The 12,728-nt window shown below is 49.6% G+C and overlaps 1 protein-coding gene across 3 annotated transcripts in view; it reads right to left on the bottom strand.

Annotated features, from left to right (window-relative positions):
- The window catches only part of ARFGAP2 (ARF GTPase activating protein 2), a 37,807-nt gene extending 36,220 nt beyond the window's left edge, over positions 1-1,587 (bottom strand). For all 3 annotated transcript variants that reach the window (XM_089668291.1, XM_089668292.1, XM_089668293.1), the window contains exon 1: positions 1,303-1,587. In XM_089668291.1, the coding sequence (XP_089524417.1) occupies positions 1,303-1,374 (72 nt within the window). In that variant the 5' untranslated portion in view covers positions 1,375-1,587. The remainder of the gene's footprint in view (positions 1-1,302) is intronic.
- Between the last annotated feature and the right edge of the window lie 11,141 nt (positions 1,588-12,728).

Here is a 12,728-nt window from a genome sequence, read left to right as displayed (position 1 = left end):
CACACACACCCGCACAGAGGAATTTGAACCCGCGGGCGGGTGCCATTAGTTCTAATAGCACACCGCACGCACTGGAAATCGCAACCACACTGGGAACCGAGGCTGCGTTTTCCAAAGAAGTGCAGGAACTTCTTTCCCTGCTTGTCACGGGCACGGGAGTCCTTTCAAATGAATGGGCTCTCGTACTCGAGCAAAACGCATAGGTGTGAACCTAGCAAAAGCCTCAGAGCCCGGGACAGAGATCGCGATTGGGGGGGGGGTCCCCGGGACAGAGATCGCGATTGGGGGGGGGGGTCCCTGCCCCCGGGACAGAGATCGCGATTGGGGGGGGGGGGTCCCTGCCCCCGGGACAGAGATCGCGATTGGGGGGGGGGTCCCTGCCCCCGGGACAGAGATCGCGATTGGGGGGGGGGTCCCCGCCCCCGGGACAGAGATCGCGATTGGGGGGGGGTCCCCGCCCCCGGGACAGAGATCGCGATTGGGGACAGAGATCGCGATTGGGGGGGGGTCCCTGCCCCCGGGACAGAGATCGCGATTGGGGGGGGTCCCTGCCCCCGGGACAGAGATCGCGATTGGGGGGGGGTCTCTGCCCCCGGGACAGAGATCGCGATTGGGGGGGGGTCTCTGCCCCCGGGACAGAGATCGCGATTGGGGGGGGTCTCTGCCCCCGGGACAGAGATCGCGATCGGGGGGGGTCTCTGCCCCCGGGACAGAGATCGCGATTGGGGGGGGTCTCTGCCCCCGGGACAGAGATCGCGATCGGGGGGGGTCTCTGCCCCCGGGACAGAGATCGCGATTGGGGGGGGTCTCTGCCCCCGGGACAGAGATCGCGATCGGGGGGGGTCTCTGCCCCCGGGACAGAGATCGCGATTGGGGGGGGTCTCTGCCCCCGGGACAGAGATCGCGATTGGGGGGGGTCTCTGCCCCCGGGACAGAGATCGCGATTGGGGGGGGGTCTCTGCCCCCGGGACAGAGATCGCGATTGGGGGGGGTCTCTGCCCCCGGGACAGAGATCGCGATTGGGGGGGGGGTCTCTGCCCCCGGGACAGAGATCACGACAGGGGATTGCCAGGCCCGGCAGTGGAAGGGTTAAAAAGAGTACTCCTCCCACAGGACACCCTACTACAGAGGCCTGACATGCACCCCCTCCATGCTGGGACTTGTAGTCCTCTGACAGCAGCAGAGTCCAGGCTCACAGCCTGGCTGACCAGTCCCTGGCAGACATGGAGGCCATGACACCCTAAAAGGCCCACCATGTGCTGGCCAGGCCTTCCCCTCCGCCTCGGCTCCTCTCCCCCTCACCTTGTTGGTAGGTACAGCCCGCAGCCTCTTGAACACGGATTGAATCTCCGCTTTAGTCGGCTCGGCAGCCATGTTTCCTCCCTCACTATACGGCCCTTCCGCCTCTCCTCCAATCACAGTGCTCAGCACACCCTACACAGCCACACAGGCAGCCGGCCAATCAGAGATCTCGGAATATTCTCCACAACGAAGTTAGCCGTCAGCCAATCACTGCTTTTTGCCATCGCAGCCAATGGCGGCTTCAGACCTGCCACCACCTGAACACAAGCCACTCCCCTCCGTGATCTCTAGTCTCCAATCGCCCACATGACTATTCCCTCCTACGTCCCTTTACAAGCCACACCCCCTCGATCAGCACCGATAAACTTCATGAATCACTTCACATCCCCCCCATTACTGCCTTTGGCCCCGCCCCTCAACTTCAGTTCTTCCCTCCGCACCCACCAACCAAGCTACATCCCCCGCCCATCATCTTCTCTAGGTCCCGCCTTCGCAGCCTCCCTGGCACAAAGCATCCTCCGCCTACACACCAACCAAGCCCACTCCCCCCGCCCATTATCTACACGGGGTCCTTCAGGAGCACTAAACCCTCCGCCCACACACCATCCCGCCCACCATGCTCACTGGGTGCCGCCCCCATCAGCTTGCTTTCCTAATTCTCTCCGTCCACAGACCAATCAAGTCACTCTGCTGCCCATCATCTTCACTGGGCGCCGCCCCCCAGCTCTTCATCCCGCAGAACACAATATCCTCCGCCCACACACCATCCAAAGTCACTCCCTATTGTATATCATCTTCACTGGACCCCGCCCCTCTCATGTTCCTTTCCTTGTTCTCTCCGCCCACAGACCATTCCATTCAGGCTCCGCCTCCCGACACTCCCATGTTATCAGACTCCCCCGTGAGATATCATCGCTGTATTCTGTAAGAATGTCAGCAAACCTTCGTAGCGGAACCTGCTGTGGACAGATTTCCTCGCTGCCATTGGCTGCTGAGAGCGCCGGCAGGTGCGCGTTGCTCTAATAAACAGTCCGCTCCCATGTCTGACCAATCACAGCAAGGTCCCGCCCCTTGTGCCCGGTAAGCAATCACAGCCTGTAAAGTGGGCATCTCAGTAATAACCCTTGGTACTGGTGGCAGTGGACTGAGTAATGACTCCAGCACTGGTGTCAGTGGACGCAGCAATAACCCCCGGCACTGTGTCAGTGGACGCAGCAATAACCCCCAGCACTGGTGTCAGTGGACGCAGCAATAACCCCCAGCACTGGTGTCAGTGGTAATAACCCCCGGCACTGGTGTCAGTGGTGAGTAATAACCCCCGGCACTGGTGTCAGTGGATGCAGTAATAACCCCCGGCACTGGTGTCTGCGGCTGCAGTAATAACCCTCGGCACTGGTATCAGTGGATGCAATAATAACCCCCGGCACAGGTGTCAGTGGACTCAGCAATAACCCCCGGCACTGGTGTCTGCAGCTGCAGTAATAACCCCCGGCACTGGCATCAGTAGACGCAGTAATAACCCCCGGCACTGGCATCAGTAGACGCAGTAATAACCCCCGGCACAGGTGTCAGTGGACTCAGCAATAACCCCCGGTACTGGTGTCTGCAGCTGCAGTAATAACCCCCGGCACTGGCATCAGTAGACGCAGTAATAACCCCCGGCACTGGCATCAGTAGACGCAGTAATAACCCCCGGTACTGGCGTCAGTGAATGCAGTAATAACCCCCGACACTGGTGTCTGCAGCTGCAGTAATGACCCCCGGCACTCGTGTCTGCAGCTGCAGTAATAAACTCCGGCACTGCCGTCAGTGAATGCAGTAATAACCCCCGGCACTGGCGTCAGTGAATGCAGTAATAACCCCCGGCACTGGCGTCAGTGAATGCAGTAATAACCCCCGGCACTGGTGTCAGTAGACGCAGTAATAACCCCGGCACTGGTGTCAGTAGACGCAGTAATAACCCCTGGCACTGGCGTCAGTGGAAGCAATAATAACCCCCGGTACTAGTGTCAGTGGACGCAGTAATAACCCCCGGCACTGGTGTCTGCAGCTGCAGCAATAACCCCCGGCACAGGCGTCAGTGAATGCAGTAATAACCCCCGACACTGGCGTCAGTGGAAGCAGTAATAACCCGGGACTGGTGTCAGTGGACACAATAATAACCCGGGACTGGTGTCAGTGGACACAATAATAACCCCCAGCGCTAGCATCAGTGAATGCAATAATAACCCTTAGCATTGACATCAGTGGATGCCGTAATAACCCCCGGCACTGGCATCAGTGGACGCAGCAATAACCCCCGGCACTGGCATCAGTGGATGCAATAACCCCCAGCACTGGTGTCAGTGGACACAATAAAAAGCCCTAACTCTGGCTTATGCAATAATAAGGTGTCAGTGGATACAATAACAACACCCAGCACTGGTGACAGTAGATGCAGTAATACACTGAAATGCCTAAGGCAACCTTTTCAACACAGAGAAACCCTGGACTAGGGGCAGACTGACAACTCATGGGGCCCCTGGGCAATAGGGGATCATGGGGTCCCTGTGTCCTTGCCCAAACTCAAAAAAGCCTATGAAAAAGGTACCAGGGGCATCTCATGGGCCCCCCTACTGACCCCGGGCCCTTGGGCAGTGCCTGAGTTTCCAAATGGTCAGTCTGCCCTTGCCCTGGACATACCTTTCCGGTCTCAGGGTACCTCTGCTAAAAGTGACTATATCTACAACTCATGATACATTAGTGTGATGGTCGGGGGGAAGAATGCTCCTTACACTTAGGGTCATGGGGAAGAATTACCCTCTTCCAGAAAGCTAAAAGGACCAATGGTGTCAGTGGGAAGAATGCTCCTTATAGATAGCTTAACAAAATAAAGTCAGTGGGAACAAATCTAAGAGGAAGAAATCGCTCAAAGAAGCCCTAGCAACCTCTGCGGGAACCCTGGTTGAGAAACCCTGCTCTGAGGGCTCATTCACAAATGAGGTTGGGGAACAGTAAAACCCTGCAATTGAGTGGCATTCATACCGCCCTTTGCCTATATATGTGCCGTGTCACTAGGTACGGCATCACAGGTTATAAGGGTATATATAGTTTCCAGGAAAATGTCATCTGATAGGCATAAGTGCGGTGGATATGGATAACTGACCGAGAGACATAATAGGACATTGCGGGGGTTTGTAACCCTGAATAAGAAAAACAACTGCTGCAAGCATGACTGCAGCGCTCAGTCTCAGTCCCATGAGCAGAGTCCGGTGAAGACTGAGACTGAGATCTGCAATCACTTCTGCAGCAGTTGTTTTCTTATCCCGGGTCACAATCCTGGGCAATGTGAATGATCGCATAACCTGACCATTGCAGTACAGGTAGGCTATGCAGGTGGACGTGTCAGCACAAGTCCTACCATTGGAGGACAGGTAAGCTGTGCAGGTGGACCTGTCAGCACAAGTCTTACCCTTACCACTGGAGGATAGGCAAGCTGTGCAAGTGGACCTGTCAGCACAAGTCTTACCACTGGAGGACAAGCAGGTTGTGCAGGTGGACGTGTCAGCACTAGTCTTACCATTGGAGGACAGGTGGACTGTGCAGGTAGATGTGTTAGCACAAGTCTTACCATTGGAGGACAGGCAGGTTGTGCAGGTGGACATGTCAGCGCAAGTCCTACCCCTGTAGGACAGGTAGGCTGTGCAGGTGGACATGTCAGCACAAGTCTTACCATTGGAGGACAGGCAGGTTGTGCAGGTGGACATGTCAGCACAAGTCTTACCACTGGAGGACAGGCAGGGTGTGTAGGTGGACGTGTCAGCACAAGTCTTACCATTGGAGGACAGGTAGGCTGTTCAGGTGGACATGCCAGCACGAGTCTTACCCTTGGAGGACAGGCAAGCTGTGCAAGTGGACCTGTCAGCACAAGTCTTACCACTAGAGGACAGGCAGGGTGTGTAGGTGGAAGTGTCAGCACAAGTCTTACCATTGGAGGACAGGCAGGTTGTGCAGGTGGACCTGTCAGCACTAGTCTTACCATTGGAGTAGATATACAAAGAGTGGGAGATTGATGGTGCCTGGATAATTTGGGGTCCATCATCATTTGACAGAGCCAGTGGCCCAATACCAAAGATCTCTTTAGCTGAGGGGTGGCGTTTTTCCTACTGACCACTAATGTAAGGGGCAATTTTGCCATTAACCCCTAATGAATGTGTTTTGGTAAGGGTGCCTTTGAGACTTGAACATTTTAGGGGTTCTTCTGGGGTAAAAAGCATGGGAAAGGCTGCCCTATAGAAGGGCTGATCTAGATCAGGGGTGTCAAACTGGCAGCCCTCCAGCTGTTGCGAAACTACAAGTCCCATCATGCCTTTGAGAGTCATGCTTGTAACTGTCAATCTTGCAATGCCTCATGAGACTTGTAGTTTGGCAACAGCAGGAGGGCCACCAGTTTGACACCCCGTGATCTAGATGGAGTTAACGTACTCAGGGTGAGGTGAAGGATGCCAACTTGGATTTTAGGTACCTGGGTGGCAGTCTATAGGTGGCAGACTGGAGGTACAGTTTTTCAGAGTTGAAAAAGGAACCAATGGCCAACAAAGGCTGTGCTGGAGACTGTGAGCCAGCAAGCAATCTTCTATACCAAGCTGTACAGGTTTATAACTCTTGGCCAGGAGCATGATAAAATCTTATATTAGACATCGCCTACCCAGTCTGGAAAGTCCATGTACAACTGTCAGGAATAAAATTGGATAAGATGACCCTTTAAACTACCATTTTGTTTGGACTTACCGTGGTGTTCATGTCTATGGTGTGGAATAGCTTGACGTCTTTTCTCTTGCTCTCAATGTGAACCAAGCAGTATGGCATAGTGGACATTATAAATTAAATACTCTGAAATTTTTCTTTGGCAACTTTCTCCTTCCCCCTTAGTAGTCCTACCTTACAGTTTCTCTGTCCATACAAGTCTGCTAGACTGATAAATAGTCACTGAACATCTGAATGATGCAGAGAAGGGCTGGTTGAAAGTGTTGTGGTCAGATGAGACCAAAATCAAGCGCTTTGGCATCAACTTAACTTGCCGTGTTTGGAGGAGGAGGAATGCTGCCTATGACCCCAAGAACATCATCCCAACTGTCAAACATGGTGGTGGAAACATTCTGCTTTAGGGGTGGTTTTCTGCTAAGTGGACAGGACAACTGCACCGCATCAGAGGGATGATGGACGGGGCAATGTACCATCAAATTGTGGATGAGAACCTTCTTCCCTCAGCTAGGGCATTGAAAATGGGTCGTGGATGGGTGTTCCAGCATGACAATGACTCCAAACACAGGAGTGGCTCAAGAAGAAGCACATTAGGGTCCTGGAGTGGCCTATCCAGTGTCCAGACCTTAATCCGATTGAAAATCTGTGGAGGGAGCTGAAAGTTCGAGTTGCCAAATGTCAGCGACCAAACCTTAATGACTTGAAGATGATCTGCCAGGAGGAGTGGGCCAAAATCCCTCCTGAGATGTGTGCAAACCTGGTGGCCAACTACAGGAAACATCTGACCTCTGTGATTGCCAACAAGGGATTTGCCACCAAGTACTAAGTCATGTTTTGTGAAGGGGATCAAATACTTCTTTCCCTCCTGAATATGCAAATCAGTGCATCATTTGTTAGACATGCATTTCTTTAGAATTTTTTTGTTGCTATTCTGTCTCTCAGTGTTACAAGACACCGAACATTCGATATGTAGATCGATCATTTCTTTGTGAGTGGGCAAACGTTCAAAATCAGCAGGGGTTCAAATACTTATTTCCTTCACTGTACTTCGTACAGCACAGCCAAACCAGAGACCTGACTTTTCTCTTCAGTAGATAAGTGAAGAATCCTACCCCACACCCCTGTCCCAGCCTGTGAATGGACAGTATAGACACAGCAGCAGTTCAATGCTCTGTCACTCTACCTTCTCTCCCAGTCAGCATGTTCCTTGTCAATAAATGAGCACTGCAGAACAACTGATTGATTTTACTGCTATGGGCTTAGTAACACTTTAAGAGACAGTCTGTATATGCAGTAAAGCACGCTTGTTATACTCACTGTGGAACCTAAGGTGTTAATCCTATGCATTGTGTAAAAAGGATGTTTGATCCGGTCTTCTCTAATCCTCCCCTTCTTATACTGTCCCCAATCCATTTCCTGATAGAACAGAGCCTGGGGGGCAAGCTGCATATGCTCAGTTTGGTGTGTATTGCTAGAAAGTTGTTTTTTCTCTTGGGAGAGTGCATGTGATCAGCACAGGGCCAATCAGCGCTGTCCAGACAAAACGTCAGGGGTCCTGCAGTCTCATAGGACAATAAGGGGAAAATGAAAACTTCTACATGCTCTAACCAGTGCTCAGCTGGATAATAATAGAGTTCACAAGACCGCTATAAAAACCTTTTCTCAGCAGCAGTTACATTTACTAAATTAACTGCATTTTCATGTTCTGTGTACTGTGGGGGACCAGATATAGTAAATGCAGGGTCCAGGGCCTAGTAACACTACTTTAACACTGAGCTCTGCAGTACAAAACAATACAAGAACTTGAAACCAATCTAAATTCAGCTACACAACACTGCTTGTGTTTAATACATTTTACACAAAAACATTACATCTGTATGGAGTTTGGCTTTATACACATTCTTATACATCCTTGAATGCTATTTAAAAAGTATCAGTTCACAATGCTGCATAATTTTTTTTCTAAGTTAAAAAGACATCCAAAAATGCTGGTTTGCCGCAATTTACCGCATTTTTCAGCGTTAGAGTGTTTACAGCTAAAAAAAAAAACTCCTCTAGAAACCTACTAGTCCTGGGGGGTTTTTCCAGCCAAAAAACGTTGATCACAGTCTATGTGTGCATGGACACAGAGTAACATGCTGGGAAGTTTACTGGCTGTAGAAAAGAAAAACAAAAAAAACCTAAAAAGCCAAAAAACAGCCGCTGTAAAAACGTCCAGTGTGCATGAGGACTTACTATTTTTTATTTTAGGAGCCTGGAACGAATTGCACTGGTGATCAGATCGCTGGTGCCACGCAGGTCTCCTGCAGACTGTCAGTGTAATCTGCTCGTATCTCATACAGGCAGATCATTTTAAACCAACAGGAAGAATCAATGAACCACCACAGTGCTCAACAGCACCATGGTAGTTCATTGAGGACTACAAGCAGACAGCCACATAGCCTGAAATGTGAATGTATCCTTTAAGGCAGGCATCAATAAATGGCGGACCGCGGTCCGGATGCGGACCTAGCCACTGTTTCATCTGGTTCCGGTCACACCATTTAGGAGCGGTTTCTTTCTCCCCATCCTCCACCACTGTTATAACAGCAGAGCGGACAGCAGGAGAATATTTCTGGAGCAAGTGTGGAATACCAGCACAGTATTGAACAGATCACGGGAGCTGTCATAACATTTCTGGATCGGATGCGGGAAGCACAGCACTGAAAAGAGTGCGGGAGCTGCCAGGGTTAACTTTTTAAGTTAACCAGCGGCTGATTGGACGCAGGGCAGTCCTAGCAGCCAATCACCTGTTGGTCAAAGTAAAAAGTTAACCCCCGCCGTCCCGTGTTCAATTCAATGGTGTGCTTCCAGCATGTGATCCAGAAATGTTAGGATAGCTCCCATGCTCTGTTCAATACTGTGCGGTTATTCCACACTCACTCCAGAAACATTCTGTCTCCTGCTGTCCGCTCTGCTGTTATCGCAGAGGAAGAGGATGGGGGGGGGGGGGGGGGGGGGGGGAAGAAGCAGGTCTGTTCAATGTGCTGTGCTTCCCACACCCGATCCAGAAATGCTCTGCCTCCTGCTCTCCGCTCTAAGGTAGGAGAGTGAAGGGGGGCCAGGGACATCACTCTGGATGTGTGTGAGATGTAAATGGGGGTGGGGGGCAAAATTTAAAGAGGGGCAGTGCTGTGTGCATGTGGTGGTCGGGTGATGTACAGGATGAGGGGTGATTTAAAAGGGGAAGTGCTGTGATGTGGTGATGTATAGGGGGGGGTGCAAAATGTAAACAGAGGGGCAGTGCTGTGTGCATGTGGTCGTGGGGTGATGTAAAAGGGGAAGAGCTGTGATGGGGTGATGTAAGTGCTGTGATGGGGGGCTTTGCTGCAAAGAGGTGATGTAAAGGGGGGGGGGGCAGTGCTGTGGGAGGGTTGATGTGGAGGGCAGAAAACACTACTCTTAAAGGGGGGGGGGGGGGGGGGGAGGGGGAATTTGTGATGCGAGGAGAGGGCAGAGGACAATAGTGTGGGGCGGAGGCAGGGGCGGACTGACAACTCATGGGGCCCCTGGGCAATAGGGGATCATGGGGCCCCTGTGTCCTTGCCCAAACTCAAAAAAGCCTATGAAAAAGGTACCAGGGGCATCTCATGGGGCCCCCTACTGACCCTGGGCCCTCGGGCAGTGCCCGAGTTTCCAAATGGGGGAGAAGATCCCCTTGCTAGCTGTCACAATGGGGATTGGGGGGGTGCGGGGCCAGTTTGTAATATGTTACACCGATATTCAGGGTGTAACATTTAACGAAAGGTGAACTTAATCTGTAAAGACATGGTTTCAGGAGTGTGGTGTGGAGGATCTTGAGAGCCCTAAACGCAAACCTACTGAACACCTTTGGAATGAATTGGAATGCTGACTGCAAGCCAGGTCTTCTCATCCAACATCAGTTCCGGATATCCAAAATGATCATTTGGCTAAGTAGGCACAAATTCCCAAAGACGCACTCCAAAACCTTGTGAAAATCTTCCCAGAAGGGTGGAGGAGGTTACATCCGCAAAATAGGGGGCGGGGTCCCATAATTTAGGAATGCGATGGCCAGAAAGCTCATTTGGGCCATATAATGTATATTACTTCTTTAAAGGACACATTGCCCAGAATCTTTCACATTCACACCATTCATGTAGGATCTCAGGAGACACAAAAAGCAAATGAAAACTGTGGATAAAAACAATATGGTTTTTATTATTATTTAAATACAAAATACATTTTTCACAATAAGGTCACTTGCATGATGCGATGGCACAATATTGAATCTTCCTACTCGTGTGTCTCACCAGCATAAAAAGTGCTTCTAAAAGCCTCATGCTAATCTCATTGGCTTCCTGAATTGTGGGGGGTTATCAAAAGACAAATACCTGACCACTGACCGAGCGAGAAAACACACTCGGAGGAGTTATTCTTCAATAACAGTTTTTCGAATAAATCATTCAATCTCAACATTTAATAAGTAACAGACACCTATCATCCCAAAATTATATCAGGAAAAAAAAAATCCTAAAATCAAAAAAACTATTTGGGAATCCTTTAAATCCATTGGCTACCAGAGACTGGAGACACTTTGTAGATCAATGCATTTCCAATTCTGCCAGCAACCAAGGCAATAGTACACTAACTAAAAATCCTTCGTAACAGACTACAAGGTGTTTGCTGTGCTAAGGTGGGAAATTTAAAGGCCAACACCATCCAACGTGGATTTCAGTTTTGGGTTGGCATCGGTAAGTGGAATATTCTAGTTCAGTATGTCTTCTAGAAAGTCCATTGAGGACGGTAATTTAAGTGTCCCCACTAATGAGGACATAAAAAGGAGTTGTCGGCTCTTTTGGATTTCTTAGTTATGTCTTTATTCTACCTTATCCCAGACGTGTAACTTTGGCTTTGTAATGGCCTCTTTTTTGACTTGGATTTGAAATTCTAGATGGGATACCTTTAAACTGGAGTCCCCAAGATATACAAGAAGCCAGTAAGTACGTGTGCCAGTAACTGTACAAAACTGAACTCTGGCATCGGCCTTTAAAGTTGTCCATTTGTTCACAAAGTTGTTCGCTAGCTGCGCAAACTTGGACATATAGGGCATTACAGCTTAATCCCTGACATGAAGGGCAAAGAGGCTGGCACCCGTGGGCTTTATCCATTTGGCGTTTACATATCTGATAATACATCGTTACAGGTCACAACCTTAAGAGGACGGTATGTTGACACCAATTATAATGGCGTTTAGCATGATCTTTATGCTTTTGGAAATTTCTCAACTTTTTCAACATCCTCCATATCCCAGAACTAAGTATTTACACCCTTGAATGACTTTAAAGTGTCAATTCACCCAAAACTGGATCTTAGTTTTTGGTGGATACAGGTGGGCTTAGATACCCACTCATTTATTTCCTTTGGTAAGAGAGCTGCCCCGGCCACTTTATAGAAACAAAAAGGAATATCGTTACTCCTGCTGTATTATCCATCATCTTTATGAAGAATATGGTGGCCAACGTGAGGCTTCTCATCAACCATGGCGGGAAGGCAGAGCTGGGAACTCAAGAAGAGATCTCTCACTGCTTGAGTGAGTTATACAGTATAGAGACACACTGGAGTCACTCCTCTAGCATTCTCCCATCACTAAAATTTCAGTTTTGGGTGAACTTTCCCTTTATTTCTCATAATGCTGCTGAGAACATCCAGATATAATATCTTCTGGGTTGTTTTATTAAGAAAAAAAAAAAAAAAAGAAAAGAAATAACTGCATGTCTAAAATAAAATGGTAAAAGCAGCAATGGATTCACTATTAGGATCCAATGTTCATAAGTTTGCCCCAGTCTTCACGACTACTCAGGCCACACGCGCACACAGCTTAATGGAAACGCAAGGCTTGGTCAAGTCTCAGGACACAACATCCTCCACGTAGTTTGCCGGATAAAGTCCGATTTTCCCGGAGAGGAGGCGTCCTCTGCACCAGCCCTGTTCATCTTCTGAGCCTAGTTTTACGAGCTCTTCCCCTAAAAAGTGAAAAAAGAAACAATCGGGGTAAAGTCAAGTCATATATTGCAAAATCGTGGGTTTGACAGTACAAGGCCAGCCCCGGCTAGCCTGGGAGTATGTGCAGAATTTTTGATGGATGTACAAGGCATGTCAATCTCAAACTGTATTTTAGAAGCAGTGTTCACTTACAATAGAAACCTACAACCTTCATCAGGACTTAGTCCATTATATGCTTTGTTCAACAGTACTGATTAAATTAGAGGGATCCTGAGGGATAATTCGTATGATTGCTCCAGATGCCAGGTAAGCAAACGGAGGATCCCTCCAATTTTAGCAGTTTGGTATGCACTTCATTCAATCGTTCCAAGCTTTTCCCCTTCAGAGAGTGAGTAACAAGGTCTTACTGGAAGCTTTATTTATATTTCCTTTAAAGTATATGGTCTTCGCTTGACAACTGTTAACACCTTGATTTTTCCTTTCTGGTACCTTAATGGATGAGTTCACTTTTGGGAACAGGTTTCACCCGTTTTTAGGGTGGAACATGTAACATGTTTCCCATGCTGCAGCTGCCTCTCGATCCCCCCTCTTCCCTGTAACAGTACAGGGAGAAGTTCCCCATACAAGCGGTCACTTTGTAAATGAATGACGTGGCCATTTGGGCAGAGCCACGCAAGGCC

The sequence above is a fragment of the Staurois parvus genome, unplaced genomic scaffold (genome assembly GCF_062004578.1).
Source record: "Staurois parvus isolate SC_StPar_1 unplaced genomic scaffold, SC_StPar_1.0 ptg004076l, whole genome shotgun sequence".
In the NCBI taxonomy this organism is placed as follows: domain Eukaryota; kingdom Metazoa; phylum Chordata; class Amphibia; order Anura; family Ranidae; genus Staurois; species Staurois parvus.
The sequence above is the reverse complement of the archived record's forward strand: the minus strand, read 5'-3'. Positions and strand labels throughout refer to the sequence as shown.